The sequence below is a fragment of the Tenrec ecaudatus genome, chromosome 10, assembly GCF_050624435.1.
Source record: "Tenrec ecaudatus isolate mTenEca1 chromosome 10, mTenEca1.hap1, whole genome shotgun sequence".
NCBI classification, from domain to species: Eukaryota; Metazoa; Chordata; class Mammalia; order Afrosoricida; family Tenrecidae; genus Tenrec; species Tenrec ecaudatus.
The window spans coordinates 79664611-79687005 of NC_134539.1; the positions used below are offsets into that span (position 1 = coordinate 79664611).

The following is a 22395-nucleotide window of genomic DNA, read 5'->3' on the forward strand; positions in this document are numbered from 1 at the left end:
CCGAGTGTCGTGAGCTCTTCTGTCTTCTCTGTGCCTGTGCACATGCTCTGGTCTAGCCCTCGGTGAAAGGCAGGACTGGGTTCATGATAGTGGGCGGGTATGTGTGTGTGAGGGAGCCTCAGGGAACCAGAGGAGTATTGTGTGTTACCTGGTTGACTCATCCCTTCCCTGTGATGTCTCTGTGAGCGGATGTCCATTGTCTGCAGATGGGCTTTGTGCTCCAAGTCTTTAGTGAACCGTGACTGGGTCTTAAATGCCTGTAGGATGTACATGAAGAGTGAAGAAAACCAAAGACTCGAAGAAACAACCAAAGGATCACAGCCCCCACTGGCCTGAGAACAGAACCAGATAGTGCCTGGCAACTGCTATTGATCCCTCTGACTGGGACACAATAGAAGATCCTGGACAGAGTGGAAGGAGAATGTTGAATAAAATTCAAAATCCATGTGAAGACCACACTTCCTGGTCTGATTGAGACTGATGGTCCTCCAAGACTCCGAGCCCAACACACCCCTCAAACCCGGAGTGAACCCACTCCTGGGGACCACTCATCAGCCACACAGCAGACAGGTCCGCACAGCGAACCAACACTAACACCTGTGAGGCACTGACTCTTTGCTACAATCAGCCAGGTTTGCCCAAGAAATTGAGTTTGCCCCAGGAAAGGAGCAAGAAAGAAGGGTGCATAGAATCCGGGAAGCAAGCGGGAAGAGTGCTGTACCATCAAGGGGACTGCAACTCAAGCCACAAAACGTGCAGGAAACCAATGTGCTCTGTAAACATCCACCACACCACAACAGAAGGTGAAACAAAAAAACCCATCTCAGACTAGGAAGAGGGGATCATTGTCACCTTGATTAAAAAATCACATCCAGTGGCTCCTGACCCCCAAAGGGCAGAGTAGAACTAGCCCTGCAGGCAGCTCCTACCTAGGCTGTCACTCTCTAAAGGAGTGACAATCTTGGTAAAGGGCATCTGTAGCAACCCGCAGCTAACATCAGACTCAACAAAGAAAGAAATGCTCCCTTTTTTTCTCTGCTCTGGCTCGGCCCCAACATGCAGAACGGCGCCGGCGAGTTCGTGGACCTGTACGTGCCGCGGAAATGCTCCGGCAGCAACTGCATCATGGGCGCCAAGGACCACGCGTCCATCCAGATGAACGTGGCCGAGGTTGACAAGGTTACCGGCAGGTTCAACGGCCAGTTTAAGACCTACGCTATCTGCGGGGCCATCCGCAGGATGGGCGAGTCCGATGACTCCATCCTTCGGCTGGCCAAGGCGGACAGCCTCGTCTCCAAGAACTTCTGATGGGGTGAATCCTGGACAGAGGAAAAATGTGGCGCTACCCGTGCTGGCTCAGGAGGGTTCTGGCTGAATTACAACGGCAGCTGAATTGCAGATCTAGAGTAGTGTCTGAAACCAAAGTAAGGGCATTAATTGGGAAAAGTTGGGACCCTGAAACATGGGATGGGAACATATGGGCTGATGATCCAGAAGAGGAGGATATTGAGCCCTTAGAAACACCTGAGCAGATTAGCAAAACTATTCGAGTTGATATGCCAGGTGGGGCTGCATCAGTAGCATTACCTGAGGAAGATGCCTCGCAAGATATTGCTGAGAGCACCCAGGAAACACCCTCACCACCCATTGTTTCTGCTAGACCTGTCACTAAAAATAAGTCTCAGAAACCTCCTAATGGTGAGGTTGAGAAGATTATCCAAGAAGAAGCGCGCTACACACATAAAGACCTGCTCAAGTTCTCAAATACGTACAATCAAAAGCCTGGAGAAGATCCCCGGGAATGGTTACTAAGGGTGTGGGATACTGGTGCACGAAATGTAATATTAGACCGGTCTGAGTTTCTGGATATGGGACCCCTAAGCACAGACTCTTCTTTCAATATCTCTGCGAGACAGGCTAAAAAAGGATCTAATTATTTATTTGGTTGGTTCAATGAAGCATGGACTGCCAGATGGCCTAGATTAGACCAACTTGAAGTACCTGACCTACCTTGGTACACTGTAGAGGAAGGCATCCAAAAGCTTAGAGAAATGGGTATGTTAGAATGGATCTATCAAGATATTCCCATAGACCCAAAAAGGGGGTGTCCTGAGGACATACCCTTTACCACAACCATAAGGAACAAGTTTGTGAAGTGGGCCCCAGCATCTCTTAAGACTCCTGTAATTGCTATTCTATGTGCACCATAACATTGATGCACATAACATTGGTGCACATAACAGGATTAACAGTGGGCACTGCCCTAAGCGAACTCCGACATTTGCCCACAATGGGGCTGATTGGTCCCCGTGATGGTTGAGGGCAGGTGTCAGCACTGAATCAACAGACAGGGTGGACGTGGTTATAATAGACAACAAGTTTTCAATAATAATCAAAGCAACCTGTCTCGTGTGGAATTATGGCATTGGCTACTTAGCCACGGTGTCCCTAGGAATGAAATAAATGGGAAGCCTACTAAATATTTACGTGATCTGTACAGGCAAAAGAATGGTAGATCAGGCGAACAGCAGAATAGACAGTCACGATCGCTCAATCAATTCCCAGACCTGAGCCAGTTTACAGGCCCATAACCCCTTGAATGAAGGGGAGGCCGGGTTCCTTGGAAGGAGGACCCTGCTACATCACTGAAGGTTTATACTGTTAGTCTTTCTTCTAGCCTTCCCCAAAGGGACCTGCGGCCTTTCACAAGAGTGACTGTTCATTGGGGGAAAGGAAATAATCAAACTTTTCGGGGATTACTAGACACCGGCTCAGAACTGACACTAATTCCAGGAGACCCAAAATGTTTCCAAGGCCCACCAATCAGAGTGGGGGCTTATGGAGGTCAAGTTATCAATGGAGTTTTAGCTCAAGTACGCCTCACTGTGGGTCCAGTGGGCCCCCGGACCCATCCTGTGGTTATTTCCCCAGTTTCAGAATGCATCATTGGAATAAACATACTTAGTAACTGGCAGAACCCCCATATCAGATCCCTAAAATGTGAAATAAGGGCTATCATGGTAGGAAAAGCCAAGTGGACACCATTAGAATTGCCATTACCTAGGAAAATAGTAAACCAAAACCAGTACCACATTCCTGGGGGATTGCAGAGATCAGTGCCACCATCAAAGACTTGAAAGATGCAGGGGTGGGGATTCCTACTACATGCCCATTTAATTCACCAATTTGGCCTGTAAAGAAGACAGATGGATCCTGGAGAATGACAGTGGATTATCGTAAACTTAACCAGGTGGTGACTCCAATTGCAGCTGCTGTCCCAGATGTGATTTCATTGCTTGAGCAAATTAATACTTCTCCTGGTCCTTGGTATGCAGCTATTGATCTGGCTAATGCCTTCTTCTCCATACCAGTCTCAAAGGACCACCAGAAGCAGTTTGCCTTCACCTGGCAGGGGCAACAATATGCTTTCACAACATTCCCGCAGGGGTACGTCAACTCTTCTGCCCTGTGCCATAATTTAGTCCGAAGGGACCTTGACCACCTGTCTATTCCACAAAATGTCACACTGGTCCATTATATTGATGACATTATGCTGATTGGACCCACTAAGGAGGATGTATCAAAGGCTCTAGATTCATTGGTACAATATCTGCGTACAAGGGGTTGGGAAATTAACCCAACAAAGATTCAGGCACCCTCCACATCAGTAAAATTTCTAGGGGTCCAGTGGTGTGGGGCATGTCGAGATATTCCTACTAAAGTGAAGGATAAGCTATTACATTTAGCTCCCCCAACGACTAAAAAAGAGGCACAATGCCTAGTGGGCCTCTTCGGATTTTGGAGGCAACATATTCCTCACTTGGGTGTTCTACTTCGACCTATTTATCAAGTGACACGAAAAGCCTCCATTTTTGAGTGGGGCCCAGAACAAGAAAAGGCTCTTCAACAAGTTCAGGCTGCCATGCAAGCTGCTTTGCCACTGGGACCATATGATCCAGCTGACCCAATGGTGCTACAGGTGTCAGTTGTAGATAAAGATGCAGTGTGGAGTCTTCGGCAGACCCCTATTGGTGAATCACAGCGTAGACCATTGGGATTTTGGAGTAAAGTCTTGTCATCCTCTGCAGACAACTGCGCCCCCTTTGAAAAACAGCTGTTGGCCTGTTACTGGGCCTTGGTGGAGACTGAACGCCTCACCATGGGCCACCAAGTCACCATGAGGCCTGAATTACCTATCATGAACTGGGTATTGTCTGACCCACGTAATCATAAAGTTGGATGTGCGCAGCAACACTCCATTGTTAAATGGAAGTGGTATATACGAGATCGGGCCAAAGCAAGACCTGAAGGAACAAGTAAGCTGCATGAAGCAGTGGCCCAAATGCCCACAGTCTCCACTCCTGCCACATTGCCTCCTTTCTCCCAGTCGGCACCTATGGCCTCCTGGGGAGTTCCTTACCATACTTTAAGTGAAGACCAAAAAAGTCATGCTTGGTTTACGGATGGCTCTGCACGATATGCAGGTGCCACTCGTAAGTGGACAGCAGCAGCACTACAGCCCCTTTCTGGGATCTCCCTAAAGGACAGTGGTGAAGGGAAATCTTCCCAATGGGCAGAACTTCGAGCAGTGCACCTGGCCGTTCAGTTTGCGTATAAGGAAAAATGGCCAGATGTGTGTGTGTGTGAGACTATATACTGATTCATGGGCTGTGGCTAATGGCTTGGCTGGATGGTCAGGGAATTGGAAGGACCATGATTGGAAAATTGGTGACAAGGAGGTGTGGGGAAGAGGTATGTGGATAGACCTCTCTGAATGGGCCAAGAAAGTAAAGTTAATTGTATCTCACGGAAACGCTCACCAAAGGATTACCTCTGAAGAGGAGGACTTTAATAATCAAGTGGATAAGATGACACGCGCTGTGGAGACTGGTCATCCTCTTTCCTCTGCCACCCCTGTTGTCGCCCAATGGGCACATGAACAAAGTGGACATGGCGGCAGGGATGGAGGTTATGCATGGGCACAGCAACATGGACTTCCACTCACCAAGGCTGACTTGGCCACTGCCACTGCTGAGTGTCCCATTTGCCAGCAACAGAAACCAACATTAAGTCCAAGATATGGGACAATTCCTCAGGGAGATCAACCAGCAACTTGGTGGCAGGTTGATTACATAGGACCACTTCCATCATGGAGGGGACAGCGTTTTGTTCTTACTGGAATAGACACCTACTCTGGATATGGATTTGCCTTCCCTGCACATGATGCTTCTGCCAAAACTACTATTCGTGGACTCACAGAATGCCTCATCCACCGGCATGGCATCCCACATAGCATTGCTTCAGATCAAGGAACTCACTTCACAGCAAATGCAGTGCGGCAATGGGCCCATTCCCATGGAATCCACTGGTCGTATCATGTTCCTCATCATCCTGAAGCTGCCGGCTTAATAGAACGATGGAATGGGCTCCTAAAGACACAATTACGGCGCCAACTAGGTGGCAACAACTTGCGGGGCTGGGGCAATGTTCTCCAGGAAGCTGTATATGCTCTAAACCAGTGGCCAATATATGGTGCTGTGTCTCCAGTACCCAGAATTCATGGGTCCAGGAGCCAAAGGGTGGAAGCTGGAGTGGCACCACTCACTATTACTCCTAGTGATCCCCTTGCAGCATTTTTGCTTCCTGTCCCAGCAACCCTGTGTTCCTCAGGCCTGGAGGTCCTGGTCCCGAAGAAAGGAACTCTCCCACCTGGAAACACAGCACGGATTCCACTGAACTGGCAGCTGAGAATGCCCCCTAGGCACTTTGGACTTCTCATGCCTTTGGATCAACAGGTCAGGAAGAGTGTCACCGTACTAAGTGGTGTGATTGATCCTGATTACCAAGGAGAAATTGGACTGGTACTACATAGTGGATGTAAAGAAGAATATGTCTGGAATCCAGGAGATCCCATAGGCCGACTCTTAGTGTTACCATGCCCTGCTATTAAAGTAAATGGCAAGTTACAGCAACCCAATCCTGACAGGACTTATAATGACCCAGACCCCTCAGGAATGAAGGTCTGGGTCACCCCGCCAGGCCAAAAACCACAGCCAGCTGATGTGCTTGCTGAGGTCAAAGGTAATACGGAATGGGTAGCAGTAGAAGGTAGTTCTACCTATCAATTACGACCACGTGATCAATTGCAAAAGCAAGGCTTGTAATTGTCAATGTATTTTCTTTGTATGTGATTATTGCATATATTTCCTTTGTTCAAGTATGATATATCAGATATAATTTGACTCAGTGTGTTTTCATTTACATGTATGATAGATGATAAGTATAAATGTGATTTCATTAATATCTGGAAATTATATAAGTATGTAAAGGGTAAAGAATTGTGTACAGGTGCCAGGTTAGCAAGGGATGGATTGCGATCGTTTATTGTGCCAGCCTGGCCGATAAACACAAGTAGGATTAACTGAAGGGCAGAGGGATAAATGGCTCGTTGAGCCTTGCCTTGCTTGTTCTGTGCCTCAGTTTAAAGGGGTATACTACCTGTGGGATGCCTAGCCTGTGGACTGTGTCGCTGTAAGTTGAGGTCCCTTTAAGCCCACACGATTGGAATGTTCATCTCTGGAGCTGGGGACTGACAGTTGATGACATTGGGGACCTGCCTTGCTGTTTGCTGCCTGGATATATATATAGCCCAGCTCTCTCTATAGAATGGGACTGGCAACTGGTGGCTCTCAAGCCTTAAAGGACTGCTAGTGTCTCACTGCTTTATAATTTAACTGTTAATTTCTTATATTATCTATATGTATATAATTTAACGGTTCATTAATTGTATTATATATCTATCTTTATAAATATATTTATATATAATTACTAGCAATCTGGTTTGTCTCTCTAGAGAACCCTGTCCAACACAACTATACACTTATGGCCAACTGATTTTTAATCAAGGTGCCAGGAATCTCAGTGCAAAAGCCATCTTGTGATGCTAGGACAACTACATAGCTATATGCAAATGAATGACGCTAGACCCATAGCTCATATCATATGCAAAAATTAATTAAAAATAGATCAAAGACTTCAACATAAGAACCAAAACCATAGAATTATTAGAAAACACAAAATTAAATCTTTATATTTTTAAATCATTTTATTAGGGGCTCATACAACTCATCACAATGCATACATACATCAATTGTGTAAAGCACATTTGTATATTCGTTGCCCTCATTCTCAAAACATTTGCTCTCCACTTAAGGCCCTGGCATCAGCTCATTTACCTCCTCCCTCATGAACCCTTGATAATTTATAAATTATTACTTTGTCATATCTTACACTATCCGACATCTCCGTTTACCCACTTTTCTGTTGTCCATCCCCCAGGGAGGAGGTTATATGTAGATCCCTGTAATCCCTTTCCACCCTACCCTCTCTCCACCTTCCTGGTATCGCCGCTCTCACCACTGGTCCTGAAGGGATCATCTGTCCTGGATTCTGTGTTTCCAGTTCCTATCTGTACCATTGTACATCCTCTGGTCTAGCCAGATTTGTAAGGTAGAATTGGGATCATGATAGTGTGTGGGGTGTGTGTAGCATTTAGGAACTAGAGGAAAGTTGTATGCTTCATCGTTGCTATACTGCACCCTGACTGGATCTTCTCCTCCCTGTGACCCTTCTTTAAGGGGATATCTAGTTGCCTATAGTTGTGCTTTGGGTCCCCACTCTGCACTCCCCTCATTCACAACGATATTTTGTTCTTTGATGCCTGATGCCTGATCCCTTCGACACCTCGTGATCACACAGCCTGTGTGCTTCTTCCATGTGGGCTTTGTTGCTTCTCAGCTAGATGGCTGCTTGTTTACCTTCAAGTCTTAAGAGCCCAGACATTATATCTTTTGATAGCCGGGCACCATCAGCTTTTTCCCACCACATTTGCTTATCACCCATTTGTACAAGGTTAAATCTTCATGACCTCAAAGTTGGCACTCGTTTCCTTAGGTATGACACCAAAACGATGAACAAAAGGCCACTGGCTCAAACCCACCAGCCGCTCCTCTAGGGAGGAGAGATTGAGTCTTGGCCACCCTAAGAATCAGTTTTACTCTGTTCTATAGGGTTATAGAATTGGAATCTAGTCAGTGGCAGTGGTGGTGGTGACAGCCCCATCTTTGTGGAAGCAGACTGTCACATGTTTGTCCCTCATGGAGTGACTGGTGGGCTTGGCTAGTAGGTTTCAAGCACCAAGCTTCTGGCTGGCAAAGGAGCACTTACTTAACCACTGTGCAGCCAGAGCTCCTTCCACGGAGAGGCTAAAACACCCTACGGGCAATTCTGCTGTCCTTTCAGTTTGCTTGAGTCAACAGACTTGACGGCACAGAACAATAGCAGCAGCAAGATGAGCATAGTAAAAAAAGACCGAGGATTCAGGAAACAAGTGTTTCTGAGTATGTGGGGAAGTCGGAGCCCTAACACTTGGCTAGTGGCAGTGTAAAATGATGCTGCTGCTTTGGAGAAGCCGGTTAAACTGGCGCCAAAGGACTCAGCAGCTCCGTTTCTAGCTGTACACTCAAGGGAAAGAAAACCTGTGCACCCAGCACAACAGTAGCATCGCTGCTCAAAGGCAGGAATTGCCCAATGTCCATCACTGACGAGTAGACAAACAAGGTGAGCTCAAGCCAGGCAACAGAATACTATTCAGCCATCAAAAGGAACACCATACTTTTATTGACACGGATGAACCTTGAAAACATGACGCAAAAAAAAAGGAGCCAAGCATAAAAAAAGCCACCTATAATTCTGTTTGTATGACATGTCCAAAGTAGGCAAACTCAGGACACAAGTGGGATGGGGGTGGGGGTGGGGGTGGGACTGTGGTAAGCAGGATGGAGAGTCACTGTAGTACCTATAGACTGTCTTCCTGGAGCTGATAGTGTCTGCCGTCAACAATGCTATGAGGCTGTGAGAAACCACTGCACTGCATACTGTAAGTTAGGTGACAAGAATCATATGCAGTTCCGATCTCAATTTCTGAAACACCTAGAGGTAATGTCTCCAGAAATTGCTCAAAGAAGAAAATCCATCTGGGATCTGGGCTCAGTACAGACCTGACCATCTGAGGCGGAACCTAACTCCGCGGGAACTGCCTCTTCTTTTTGGTAGTAGGGTGCAAATGATAACAATGTTGTCATGGGGGAAGACAGTATGAAACGCTGGTTGTGACATTGCACTCGACGAGAGAGTGACAGACCAATTAATACTGAGGCTTCTGGTCTTCAAGGTGTTTTCAAATCCTTCCAGCTAAACAAGGGAACTGGCTTTGTCTGTCTTTTTCTCCATGGCGAAGAGCAGTGCAGAGACCTCACAGAGACCGCCCGATGGCAAATCCCCTGCAGCCGCCACCGCTTCTCACACTCTTTGAGTGGCTGGACCCGCTCTCCACTCAGCAGAGCCAATGGACCTGGACCCTGCTGCGTCCCCGTGAGCCACTTCTTCCTGCTCAGGAAGGACACTCCCAGGCCTGCCATCTGGAAATCTGACCCTGGAATTCCTTATTCCAAAAGAGCCTGTCCTTTACCACGCGTCGCGTGGAGGAAAACCGCCCATCGCTGGGCAGCCTCGAAACGTTCCCTCGCCACTGCTCCCCGCCCGCCCCCGGCGTCGCTCCCCGGCGGTCCAGCCCGGCTCTGCGGCCCGCCCCGGCGCTGCCCTCCGAAGCCCGCTCGGTGCTGCAGGCCCGACCCTGCGAGCTCCTGCGGGGCTCTCGCCGCCCAGCCCCGGCCAGTCCTGGGCTCGGAGCCCCGGCGCCACCGCCGGCTCCGCCTCAAGCAGGACTCGGGGCGCAAAAATCGCCGCCCGGCTCCCCGAGTAGGTGACCGGTGAGCGGGGTCGGCTCCCTAAGTGAAACTTACTTCGGCGCCGAAGGGGACGCGCCGCAAACTACTTCCGGTCATGCGCAGTGCCCACTGTGGCCTCCCTCACAGAACTACATTTCCCAGAAGTCTCTGTCAAGCTTGGTTCCCAGGCCAAACTTGTTTCCTTCCGGCACACACTCCTGGAGCGTTCTTCCTATGGAGGGTTCCTTCTGTTCGTGCGCCCAGAATCGATTCTCATTAGTGCTTTGTCGCAGATGTCCTTTAGGCCCACCGAATCCAAAGGCCCGAGGCCTCTTTGGCAGTAGACTGGAAGGCGAAGGATCCTGGGAATCGTGGTTCTCGTGCTTCGCAGAATGCGGAGTTGGTCCTGTCGAGCCGTGTTTGGATCGCAGGGATCCTGTCATTCAGCGGCTGTGCAGTGCTGTGGCGTGGTTACTGAGAGAATTGTGTGATGGGTTGCTAACTGTCCCGCCCCCCCCCCAAAAAAAAAGGTTTAAGCCCTAAACCCTAGTGCCTGAGAACGTGACCCTATGTGGAAAAATGGGTCTTTGCAGATTGTAACCACTGTCGTTAATATGAGGTCATGCTGGACTGGGGTGGGCCCTAATTCCAATTTGAGTGCGCTTCTATACGGAGACTCGCAGGGAAGCTGTCTGTGTGAAGACGGAAGTAGAGATAGGAATTATGCAGCCACAAGCCAGGTAACACCTGGGCCTTCCACAACGTGGGAGGCTAGAAAGGGCCTTCCCTGATGTCTCAGAGAGAGCATGGCTCTGCTAACACCCTCAATTCCAACTGCTAGCCTCTAGAGCTAGGAAGAAATTTGTCGTCTTGAGCAACATAGTGTGACTTTTGGACAGCAGCCCTGGAAATGAATACAGGCTGTGTCCCTAAGGCCCACTCCTCCTCCCTGTTGGCTCCCTCCTTGCTTGGGTTGTTGGAGGGAAATCAATGTCAATGTTGCAACCAGATGTGTGTGTCTCAGTGATTTCTCTTGCTACTGCCTACCCTTTGACACCCCACACTTTGAGGGTTAATTACTGTTAAGGCGAAACTGAGGAACAGGGAGGAAGACCGACATGACAGGACAAGGGAGAGCAGAAACAGCTTTATTAGGTAGGGGAGCTCCCGGATGAGGGTCTGTGACCTAGGCCAACAGGTCAGGGAAGTCGTGCTCAGCAGCTGGGGACGAGGGCTATAAAGGGGTGGTGAGAAATGTAATTAGCATATGGGACGTGGAAACCAGGAGAATTGCTGGTGGATTCCTTGCTGCTTTCTTCAAGCCAGGAACATCTGGTTTCACTGGTTATCTTATCTGGCGCCAGCTGCTGCTGACCTTGGGGATGAGCAGGGAAGCTCCTGCAGGGCCCGGACCTGCTTCAGGGCTGCCTAGTTCAGATCTGACCCAAACAATCATGAGTTAATAACCAGGACAAAGCAAATTATGTTCAGAGTACCAATCTTACTGCAGTGGGGCACTGTCCCTCTGTGGAGGTCTTGGCAGCAGGCTGGGAAATGGAGTCTCAGAGCGATAATGCCACGGCTCCTCCTTCCTGAGAGAGTGGTTTGTGAGGAAGTTGGGAAGAACTGAAGAGCAAAACCAGCCTCTCCTCACATTTCCCAGGCACGGGAGCGGAGGCATCAGGCGCCACCACGGTATTCCTCCTCATGGCTACAAGTCTGTAGAAACCCAGGATCCCTACAAATCACCAGGGCATCTTGTTACAATCCACGTTCTGACTCACTTGTACCTTGGGTGGACAAGCGAAATCTCAGCAGGAGGTCAAGGTGGAGTGAACCCCCTCAAGCATGACCTTAGACTGCCACGGATTCAATTCTGACTCATATCCACCCCGTGTAACGGTTTCCGGTGCTGTAAATCGTTAGACAGTCTATACTTGCTCCTGAGGAGGAGCTGGTGGATGTGAACCACTGATGGTGGGGTTAGCAATCCAACATGCTACCTGTCCTCACACCTTAGTTAAAACACAAAAACATTGTTTCTTTTATTTCTGTTACACTGGTATTGCTCTATTTAAAACCAAACAAACAAATAAACACCATTTATTCTTTGCTCCGAGCGATTTCCCGGGCCCCTTCTCTTTCCAGCATTTGTTTTTGGGTTTTCAGACAGAAGGCTTCTGCTAGGACAAAGTTCCTTGAGCGCTCTCATCAGGTCCGGAGGGACATGGCCCCCAGAGAGGAAGGTGGGAGAGAGCTAAAATTCCAGGCGATGCTCCCAGGAATGCAGGCAGCTCCAAGTGGACCATTTCCTCCTTCCAGACTCCAAGACTTCCTCCTTCATGATGACCTACCTGCCTTGGCCTAGGGCCGGCTCCTAGGCAGCGGAGCAGTGGTTGCAATTTTGCCCATGACCACTAGGAGGCATGCCGCCCTTAGGTTGCAGACGGATTCTCCTGGCAGGTGGGTAGGTGGGTGGAAGGCAGAGGGTGGGAAGAGAGGTTAGAGTGTGGTGATCAGGGCATGTTTTTCTCCGGGGTGAGGTGAAGCACAGCTTCTGTGGCCTCTGCCCTTCTGTATGCTCCATCTTTCCCCTCTCTGTGGGCCAGATGGTGCTGCGCTGGGCTCAGAGACAGGACTGTCCAATCCTCTTGGTAATCCACAAGCACCTTACTTGCATAGTACCATCCAATCACTGTGTAGTCACAGACCATGGTCGCTAGAAGGACCAACTTACAGGAACTCACTGCGCCACGATGTTAGAGTAAACCTAAGGAGCTGGCTCATGTGATTGTAGAGGCTTGCATGGCCGACCATGCGGGAAACTGGCAGGCTACGCTAGTCTGCCGGATCCTTCTCTGGGGAACTTACTTTTACGCTAGAAGGCCTTCCGCGATGGAGATGATGCCTTCCCACCTGATGATGTACTTCCATGATCAATCTTCACGATTATTTATATAATGGATTATAAAGGTAATTTAGAAAAGCCTTTTAGAAAGAGGCCTTCTTTTTGAAATTCATCAAGATGGATGACAAGTGACCCAGGGGTGGGGTCTAAGGGAGGTGCCAAAATTACTTCCAGGGGGCAAGGGTGGGCTGGGCTGACCAGAATGTTCTCCACTTGGGGGAGAGAGGAATGTCCCATTCTCACATGGGAGCTCACACAAACTGGTTGTGACCCAATTTTACAAGTCAGATTTTATTTGGCAAACCAAGTTCCTTCCTGGTAATCTAAGGATGACAGGGTCAACACGGGGTGTCCAGCACCCAACCTCCAGAAAAATCTCCAGCCACATGACAGGAACCCAGAGCCATCTCCTTCTCCACAGTGTGTGAGTTGGGGGCGGGGAGGGGCAGGAGATGGGCATGTGGAAGGCTGATCGCAGGGCTTCCCCAGGGCCCCCCGAGCGGCTCCCTGCTCCTGAATCTGCAGGGTGGCAGCAGGCCCTGGACCAAGAGGCTGGCACCTCATATCTCAGGGTAGGAGGGAGGAGGGTACCTGAAAGTCAAGGCTCCAAGGGGCTGTGGTCCTGGGTCCCAGCTCTCCTGGGGCAGCAAGGGTTTGGTGCTGGCTTTGTCCCTTCAAAGCCCCAAACCAGCCCGGCGAGGAAGGGCAGCCAAGCACAGGAGGAGCTGTCACCGCCCCTCAAAATGGGCTATGACTTGTTCTAGAGTCTTCCCTCTGGTTTCAGGTACACACAGCACAGTGAAGAGGACGCTGCACATGCAGAAGGCAGAGGCGAGCCAGAAGGCACCATAGGGCTTGAGGATCTCCTGCAGAGAGGGGAAGGGCCACATGTGGACAGCTGCCCTTGGACCTAGCTTGCCTGGCCCAGGCTGTGGCCATCTATCTCCTCCGAGCCCTGGGGGTGGTGCACGGAGGTCAGGTGTCGCGGTCTGGAGGCCTGGGTCAACCGTGCCCACGGCAAGGTCAGAGACCCATTAAGTGATAGCTGGGCTCTAGCTTTTGTCTGATCCCAGGGGGAAGAGACCACCCTTTATACTTGCTTTGGTCTCACCCTTTCTGGGCTCTCTCTCTGCTGCGATGGAAGGGTAACTAGCGGGAGGAGGAGGTGTGCAGAGTGAGCCCAGCCTGGGGAGATACAGATACGCAGGGCCCATGGCCTGGAGGGAGGGGCAAGCATGGCTTCAGCTCCAGCCCAGCCCTAGTGACAGAAGCATCTCTTCCTTCTGGCCTGGTGACCCCATGAAGCCCTTTCTCATGTGGGGTTACTTTTCTGTGCCCCCACTGGGCCTGTTTTCTTCCCCATCATCCCTCTCTTCCCAGGCCAGCCTTGGTCGTGGTCTCTCGGATATCCTCCCTGGGGTAGTCCTGCCTGAGTGAGGCGGGCTCAGACTCCGTGTGTGTCCCTGCCCAGCCTCCCTCACGACTCGTCTGTCACCTCCCTCGTCCTGGTCATGAGGGGGACTCTGCTGCCTGACCCAGCCTTTTGCAAGAAGTCATTTTCCTGGTGGTTCGTGGCTGATGGCACTGGGGGTGGGTGAGATGGATGGCCATCAAGGCCTAGACTTACCATGAGGCTGCTGAACTCCTTCGTCACTAGAAAGGCCATGAACCAGTTGGTGAGGACACAGGCGCCGGTGGCCAGCCCCTTAACGTGCAGGGGGAAGATCTCTGACATCAGGAGCCAGGGGATGGGCCCCCAGCCCAGAGCGAAGCCTGAGGGGCCAAGACAGGGGTTAGGATCCACAGAGGCCATGCTGAGCCCTCACAGGGCAGTGGTGCCCAGGGCCCTGGGTCCAGTCTGGTCCCACCAGTTTGGCACCGTCATGTTCAGAGGCCCAGGCTGGTTCCTCCCTCCTTGAGTGTCAGACTTTGCATCTGGGATCACGGGGGATAGGATGTGGGGCCTGGTCTGAGGGTTGTTGATGATGCGACATGAACACTGAACTGAAAAATCAGCCCCCCTTTATGGAGTCGACTAGGAAGCACAGTGGTCCCGAGGGGCAGTGGGCTCCCCAGACAGTGCCTCTTGGAGAGCAGACAGCTCATCTTTCTCACAGCAGAGCGGGTGGTGGGTCTGAACCTCTGAGCCCGCGGGGCACACGCAGAGTGGTTTCAGTCAGCGCCAAGGCCAGGCAGGGCCCAGAGCTGCGGGCCTCCCGGGGGCCTGCTCACCAGCGATGAAGCAGCACATGCTTCCCACGGCCAGCCAGGCCAGCCCAGCGCTGGCCTCCGCGGGCTCTGCGGCGAAGGGAGGCACGGCGTCCACATGGGAGGAGTTGGTGGGGCTGCCCTGGGTCATCCTGAAGTAGGCGCCGAAGGCGCTGGTGCTGAGGACCATGATCACACCTGTGGGGGTGTGGGGAGGACTGAGCGTGGAGTGGCTCTCTGAGCAAGGAGGGCCAGGCCCTGCGAGCATGCACCCCAGCACTTCGCCCCGGGACTCCACTGAGCAGCACCTCCCTGCTGCCACTCCCCCCCCACCCCAGAAGCCCCGCTCACACCCCAAGTCTCAGCAAACTTCAAGAGGGTCCAGGACACAGAGCCTTCTTGGCGGGGGTGGGAGTCCTAACTGAGGCAGTGTATTTCGGCCTCCCCCGCAACAGTAATCTCCAGAGTGGACATCATGGACCCGCAGCCCACGGGCCAAAGTCCACACTCCTCGGGGCGGAGCACAGGGCCAGACCTCGGATGGGCTGTTTCCTGTCCTCAATGCCTTATGGGGACAGGTGTAACCCGACCCCTTTTTCCCAAAGGGGGAAACTGAGGCTCAGAGAGGCAAAGTTACTGGTCTGACAAGACCACTGGCTTCCCGTAGCTGCCTGGGCCTTGGTTTATCCACTATACAATGAGGGCTGGGATCCGACCCGTCTTGTGGGCTCCCTCTGAAGGTGAGGCCTACTGAGGCTGGGATGCTGCTGGCCACCCGGGCCCTGTGTGCATGGGGGGGGGGGGGAAGGGGAGGCTGGGCCCTCACCTGACAGGACCAGAAGCAGCCTCCGCCCAGCTCGGTCCATGATGAGCGCAGCGGCAGCTGTGAATAGCACCTGGATCACGCCCACGACCACAGAGGCCAGGTTGCTGTCCTAGGGGGGTGGGGAGACAGCAGTCCAGGGGTCAGGTGGGCCAGCTCATCCCTCTGGGGGGAGGGCAGCCCCTACAGGCCCCTGCTTTGGGGAGGAAGCTCACACTAGGGGCCCGAGACCGCTTTACCTTGAACTTGGCCTCCTCAAAGATGGTCTCTGCATAGAACATGACAGCATTGATCCCTGACAGCTGCTGGAAGGCCATCAGCGACACGCCAATGACAAAGGGCTTGTAGACCCCCGGCTGCCGCAGCTGGGCCAGGTGGAAGCCCTGCACAGAGAGAGACAGACTATCAGTGTTCTCTGCCCCCTCCCATGGGCTTCGGGCCTTGTCCTAAGGTGGGGGGAGGAGGAGGAGCCCTAGCTCAGCCTCTCATGTAGGCTCCACCTGCATCCTGGAGTCCAGAGATGAAGGAGTTCTTGTATCATGTGTGCAGTAGAGATCCTTGCCCGCCCCGTCTTTTCCTGAATGGTGGGGGGCAGACTGAGAGTTCTAGGCATCCCGTCCCTTCTAGCCTCCAGTCCCTTCCTGGGGCCTCCCACAGCCTTCCTCCCTGTATCCTCACCATCTACACAGATCGTGCCGATGAAGTCAGTTGGGGTGGTAAGTCAGGTAAGTGGCCGAGTTGGAGGGTCAAACCCAGGTCTGACTTCACAATCTAGACTCTCAACCCTTTCCTTGCCCCACATCCCCACCCTGTGGTGACCCAGTGAGCTCCAGGCCCTCAGGTTAGTGCCTGTGACCTTCCTCTTCCAGGGACAGAATCAAAGCTCAAGGCTGCGGCCTGAGGCTGCAGCTGGCCTCCGCCTACTTGCAGACAGGATCACAGGGGGTCTGCCTCATCCTCCCTGAGGGGAGTGGGCTGGGGTTCTCCAGAGCTTGGGGTCATGTCACCCCTGCTCCCTAGAGCTCCAGCTCTGGAGCCTCACCTGGTGCTCCTCCCTGGTGGGCGGCTCCTCCCAGTCCTGCTGGGAGCCCCACAGGAACTGCAGGGCCTCCGCAGCTTCTCCGTGCCTGTGCTGTGCCAACAGGAAGCGCGGGGTCTCGGGCATGCAGTACATAAGCAGCAGCATGAGGGACGGGGGCGCACAGCCCAGCACCGCCAGCCAGCGCCACTCCATGATCCAGCCTGATGGGGTATGGGGTGTCAGGCCCACCCTCGGGCATGCCGGCACCTCACAACTGCAGGGGCTCAGCTCCAAGGAGGAGGACTCAGCTGGCTACCCCTATGTGCCTGCCTCTGCTTTTCTACGGCTGCCATCAGTCACGAATCACAACCCTGTCAATAAGCAGAGTGCAGGGGCCAGTTCTAGAGAGGGTGGGGCCTATCGCTCCCACTGTCCACCCAGTACAATACAAAGGAGTGCTCCCTACAGGTTGGATTTTATCAGAGCAGCAGCCTCCTCTTTCTCCCATGGAGCCGCTGGTGGGCTCAAACCACTGACTTGAAGGCGGTGAGTTTCCTAGGCGTTGAGACACATCACGGATGTGCAGGAAGGTGCCATCGAGTCAGTTCTGACTCCTAGTGACCCCCGTGCACATCAGAAGGAAACACTGGCTGGTCCTGCCCCTCCTCACGAGACTTCTTGGGTTGGAGTCCCTTGTTGCAGCCCTGTGTCAATCCATCTTACTGAGAGTCTTTCTCGTTTTCACTGAGCCTCGACTTTCCCTCGTGCAGGGACTAGTCGCTCCCGATAACAGGTCCACCGTAAATGAGATGACGTGCCGCCATCCTGGCCTCTAAGGGACACTGGCTGTCCAGACAGACCAGTGTGTTCTTCTGGCCATCCACCTGCCTTCGGTCTTCTGCTCCGGCACCGTCATTCAAACACATTCATTCTTTCCCGGCCTTCCTTAGTCCACGCCCAACTGTCAAGAGCATACGAGCCAATTAACAATGCCATGGCTTCTCTTGGGCCAGGTATAGCTTAGCGCTCAATGTTGCCTCCTATGTTCCTAGGCGCCCTGGCTTCCTGAGAGAGGATGGAGGAGGCAGGGTGAGACTTTGCACAGAATACTCTTCTGCTTCGCACTTTTGGGGGGTCCCTGGTGGTGGCAATACTCAGCTGCTCACCAAAAGGTTGCGGATTTAGTCCATCTGGAGATAAAAGCCTAGTGATATACTTCAAACAAATCAGGTAAAATCAGCCTTGGAGAGCCCTATGCAGTAGGCAGGCCTACGATGATCATCACCAGGGAGGCATGCCCTTCTGAGGCCAAGCAGCCCCAGGCCAGCCAATAAGGAGGCTGAGTGGAAATGGTAAACCCAGGGAAGAACTGGAGCCAATACGGTAAGTGGATAAAATCACAGACTGTCCCGCACATCGCTCAAGCTATGGCCCAGATGTACCTGGGCCGGTCAGCCTGCACCTGGGGCTCTGAGGCCACTCCTGGGCAGTTCTCATCTGGGGCCTGCCGCCAGGTGCTTTGTGTGTGTCACTCCATTTAAACCCTGCCCCAGCTCAAACAACCCAAACAAGCTCTCTGCCACCGAGTCAATTCTCACGCACGGCAACCCTACAGGACAGGGTAGAGCTTCCCCTCTGGGCTCCTGAGGCTTGGAAATCATTGCAGGAGCACACTGCCTTCTCTGTCTCTTGGGCGCGAACCACTGACTTGTGGTGAGCAGCTCAGCGTGTCCATGTGACTGGCTGTGCCACCAGCACCGCTCCCTCAGCAGGCTCCCAGGGGCACATTCTCCACACTCAGGACTGACCCACCTGACCTCTGCCCCTGCAGACCCCTGCCCTCGGCCTCGCACCACCTGTGAAGCCAGCGGCAGCACAGCTGAGGCGTGCCTTTCACACTCCTGTGAACATTTCTGGAGTGCCCCCCACCCCACCCCACCTGGGGCCCCTGCTCTGGCCATGCCCATAACAGATGGACCTCACTGGTTGGCTCAACTCTGTAGGCTTCTGCCCTTGGAAGGTGTGGATGCTCCTCAGTAGCGAGAGCCCATGTACCCAAAATCCCAGAGAGGCAGTACTCCCTGGGGACTGGCTGAGTGACCTGGGACACCTCAGTTCCTGTACCTGCAGAAGGACCGCTTGGCCACGTACAGGGCTCATGAGTGGGCGGGAAAGCTGTACCTGCCATATAGGCGAGGAGGATGCCCGTGACGACCATCAGCTGCACACAGGAGCCGAGCAGCCCCCGGATTGCCGGGTAGGCGATTTCGGAGATATATACCTGCGGGCAGTCAAGAGGAGAGGAGGCTTTACTTGATGGCTACGAGGTTCTTAAGGTCCAGAAGCCTCAGCTGAGGAGTCCAGTTGGGGCTGCAGCAGGCTCTGGGCATCCCTAATCACAATGTCCCTGGCCAAGAGTGCCCTTTTGCATTCCCCACCTCACCCCTGCGCTCTATCTGGGGTTTCCAAGGGACTGAGGTTGTGGACTTGGCTGCTTGTTCTCCAACCTCCAGGGTGGTGGTGGTGTGTCTCTGCAGAGAAAGCGAGCATAGATTCTCACATGTCAGTGTGTACATCCCTTGGAGGAAATGTCAACTGACTGGACAGGTCTGGGGTGGGGCCTGAGATTCAGCAACGAGACCTCTACGGGCTGCTGGCCCCGGAACCACAGCAGTGTGAGTGGTACCTCCGGAGTAAAAATGCAGAACTCCTGGACTTGGTTCTACCAGTAGCTGTCAGCACTCCCGAGGGCTCAGGGGCCACCAGGGCTTTGCCCACACTTCCAGGTTACTCCCCACACCTTAGGCCCCTGAGCAGCCCAGTGGTGTGTGTGGTGAGCACTACGAAGCAAAACGTTGGCGGTTTGAACCCACCAGCCACTCCTTGGGAGAAAGAGCTGGCAGTCTGCTTCCGTAATGATTGACAGTACTTCTACTTTGTCCTTTAGGGTCGCTATGAGCCAGACTCAGGAGCCCTGGTGGTGTAGTGGCCTATGTGTTGGGCTGCTAACTGTAAAGTCAGTAGTTCAAAACCAGTAGCTGCTCCTTAGGAGAAAGATGAGGCTTTTTGTTCCCATCAAGAGTTACAGTCTCAGAAATCCACAAGGGCACTTCATCCCATTCCTATGGGGTGGCTATGAGTCAGGACCAACTCAATGGCAGATTTTTGGGGGTTGGGGGAGGGAAGGCCCATGACTAACACAAGTCTGTTTTTGTCTAGAATAAAAAAAGGACCCCCTTCTCCCTGTTGCTGCCCAGCCAATGCAGGTGAGAGGAGCTGGAGGAGCATGAGGGTGCCCAGGGAGGATGCCCGGCTACCGTTTCCCGTCTCCACCAGGCTAGAGAGGAGATAGCCCACCCCAGCAGCAGTACCCTGGCTACTCAGCGATACCCCCTGAGCCCAAGCACTCCCACACAGAGTGTGCCAAGTAGTCACTGCCTGATAACCCTCCACCCTCTCCACTCGACAAAGGAGGAAAACAGGTTCAGTGAGGCATCCAGCCCAGGTAGGTGCCAGAGCCGGGAGGGACCTGAGCCCAGGTCCATGTGATGCCAAAGGCTGTCTGTCAGCACAGGGCTTCCCTCACTGCCACCCAGTTGATTCTGCCTCACAGCACGCCTAGAGGGCAGGGCGGAGCTGCCCCCGTGGGTTTCCCAGAGGACCTCTTCACAGGAGTGAACTCTTCATCTTTTCCCCAAGGAGCAGCTGACAGTTTCAAACTGCTGACCCGGGAATCAGCAGCCCAAGTGTAACATTAACTTCCCAGGGCTCCTGAGGGAGGGAGAGCTCTGGGGCTGGGCGGGGAGCAGTGGGTCCTGGTAGTCCTTTCCCACAGACAAACCCACCCAAGCCCTTGTGGTTAGTAGGACAGCACCTTCAGAGGAGGGCTATTCAGCTGCCGGCATGACAGAAGGGGCCATTCAGCATGTGTGTCAACGAAAAGGGAAGGTCAGCCACAGGGGGAATCCTGGACTCCGGTGGCAGTTGAGTGGGAGCCCTGACTGTCACCTGTACAGTGGGGCTGACAACAGTGGGCTCCTTCCAGGTACTGTGCGGAGGGGAAGAGGTCTTATAGGACGCCACTTAATCCGTGGGTGGGTGGGTAGGGGGGTCGGGCACAGCCATGGGAGCCACGGCCCTGGTCGGGAGCAGTCTGTCCCACTCTGTCCTCGGCCGCAGGTGGACACTCACCGGGGCCACTAGCGAGGCGACGCCACAAGCCAGGCCGGTGAGGAGGCGGCCCCCGAGCAGCATCCACAGGTCCTGGGCCGCGGTGATGACGGCGAAGCCGGCCACGAAGGGCAGGGCGCACAGCAGGAGGCTCAGCTTGCGCCCGGCGCGGTCCACCAGCCAGCCGCCCAGCACGCCCCCCGCCGCGGCGCCCAGGGTCACGATGGCCTGGGAGGCGGGCAGACCGCGGGCTAAGCAGAGGACGCCCGGGCCTCACCCTCACCCTCCACCCCACGGCGTCCGCCGAGGCAAAGAGCGGGGGTCCTGGCGGAGGGTCCCAGTGCCCGCCCGAGGGGGGGGGCTGCAGGGGAAGGGTCCCAGGCCGGAGTCTCACCCCGAACCAGGAGGCCGCGTCGTCGTCGAGGCGCGGGGCGCGGGACACGTCCCGCCGCAGGCTCGGGATGGCCGGGGAACTGTAGCCGAGCGCGAAGCCGAAGCTGAGCGGGCCCAGGGCGGCTGCAAAGGCGGCGAGGAAGACCCGGCGGCCGCGGGGAACGCTGCGGGGTCAAGGCCGTGAGCGGGGCGGAGGAGGGGCAGGGGGCGAGACCGCGCCCTCCGCCCCGGGCCCCGCTGCCCGCTCACCTGCCGCCCGGCAGCCCCAGCAGCGGCAGCCTCTCCTCCTGGTCCTCGGGCGTCATGTCAGCGGCCAACGCTGCCTTGGTTCGCTCGGTTTGCCCGAACTGCCACACGTCCCGCGAGTGCGGCCGCCACCCGCCTCTCCCAACAGAGCCAGCCAATGGGCGGTAAGGAACGGCTCTAGGGCGGAGTCGGAAACTTCCTGAGAGGCAGCGCGACCAATGGAAATGTAAGGCGGGGCTTAGCGTCTAGGTTGGGACCTCCCCTCATATCAAAGTAGACCAATGGAAGCACAGGCTAGGCTGGCAATTTCTACTGAAGCCGCCCCCGGAGCAGAACTACCCAATGTACAGGCGTAGTGGGGCGGGGCTTTGAGGGGGAGGGGATTCAGCCAAACGCCCAATAGGATTGTGCTGCGCGTCAGAAATTTGCCTAAGAGCTGAGACCGCCAATGAGGGTGTGGGGCGGAGATTGTATTCAGCTTGAAGCCTGGAAACTGCTTTCAGTAGGGCTAGGGTCTGCGCGACAGTAGAGCCTGTGGGTACTCCTCCTTTTTTATCCCGTCCGAATTCCTGCGGCTGCTACTGCCCACGGGGCCAGCAATTGCTGGCTTGGGGCCTAGGTGCCTGTCCCAACCCGGCCCACCGAGATCCGCAAGCAGGCTGCCCTGGGGCTCCTACTTGGCGCGGAGACTGAGCCGGATTTCTTGCCAGTTTGCCCAGGAGGAAATCTTGACCCCTGGAGCCAAGGCCGTGCCCTACTTCCATTGATTGCTGAAGTGTGGTATGAGTTGGGGGTGCCAGCCCCCCACCACTAATCATGGGTTCAGTAAGCACAATTG

At 53.7% G+C, this 22395-nt stretch overlaps 1 protein-coding gene and 1 pseudogene across 1 annotated transcript; one reads left to right on the forward strand and one right to left on the reverse strand.

The window, feature by feature from the left end:
- The first annotated feature begins 1047 nt into the window (after positions 1 to 1047).
- Positions 1048 to 1389, forward strand: LOC142458041 (small ribosomal subunit protein eS21 pseudogene; annotated as a pseudogene).
- Positions 1390 to 11523: 10134 nt separating this feature from the next.
- On the reverse strand, positions 11524 to 21705 carry SLC2A8 (solute carrier family 2 member 8). The gene is made up of 10 exons (XM_075560764.1): positions 21561 to 21705; positions 21313 to 21475; positions 20940 to 21146; positions 18930 to 19029; positions 16770 to 16969; positions 15967 to 16110; positions 15731 to 15839; positions 14929 to 15102; positions 14324 to 14469; positions 11524 to 13562 (listed from the first exon to the last, which is right to left on the reverse strand). The coding sequence occupies exons 1-10, from the start codon at positions 21614 to 21616 to the stop codon at positions 13425 to 13427; spliced, it is 1437 nt and encodes a 478-aa protein (XP_075416879.1). The 5' UTR covers positions 21617 to 21705; the 3' UTR covers positions 11524 to 13424.
- Positions 21706 to 22395: the final 690 nt, after the last annotated feature.

Bases quoted from the DNA above. Each gene is read 5' to 3' on its own strand.
- SLC2A8 (XM_075560764.1), bottom strand. From the start codon at position 21,616: ATGACGCCCGAGGACCAGGAGGAGAGGCTGCCGCTGCTGGGGCTGCCG. The intron at 21,147-21,312 runs GTGAGACTCCGG...CCCGCCTCCCAG, and splicing joins ACGCGGCCTCCTGGTTCGGG to GCCATCGTGACCCTGGGCGC. The intron at 14,470-14,928 runs GTGAGCAGGCCC...TTGGCCCCTCAG, and splicing joins CATGTGCTGCTTCATCGCTG to GCTTCGCTCTGGGCTGGGGG.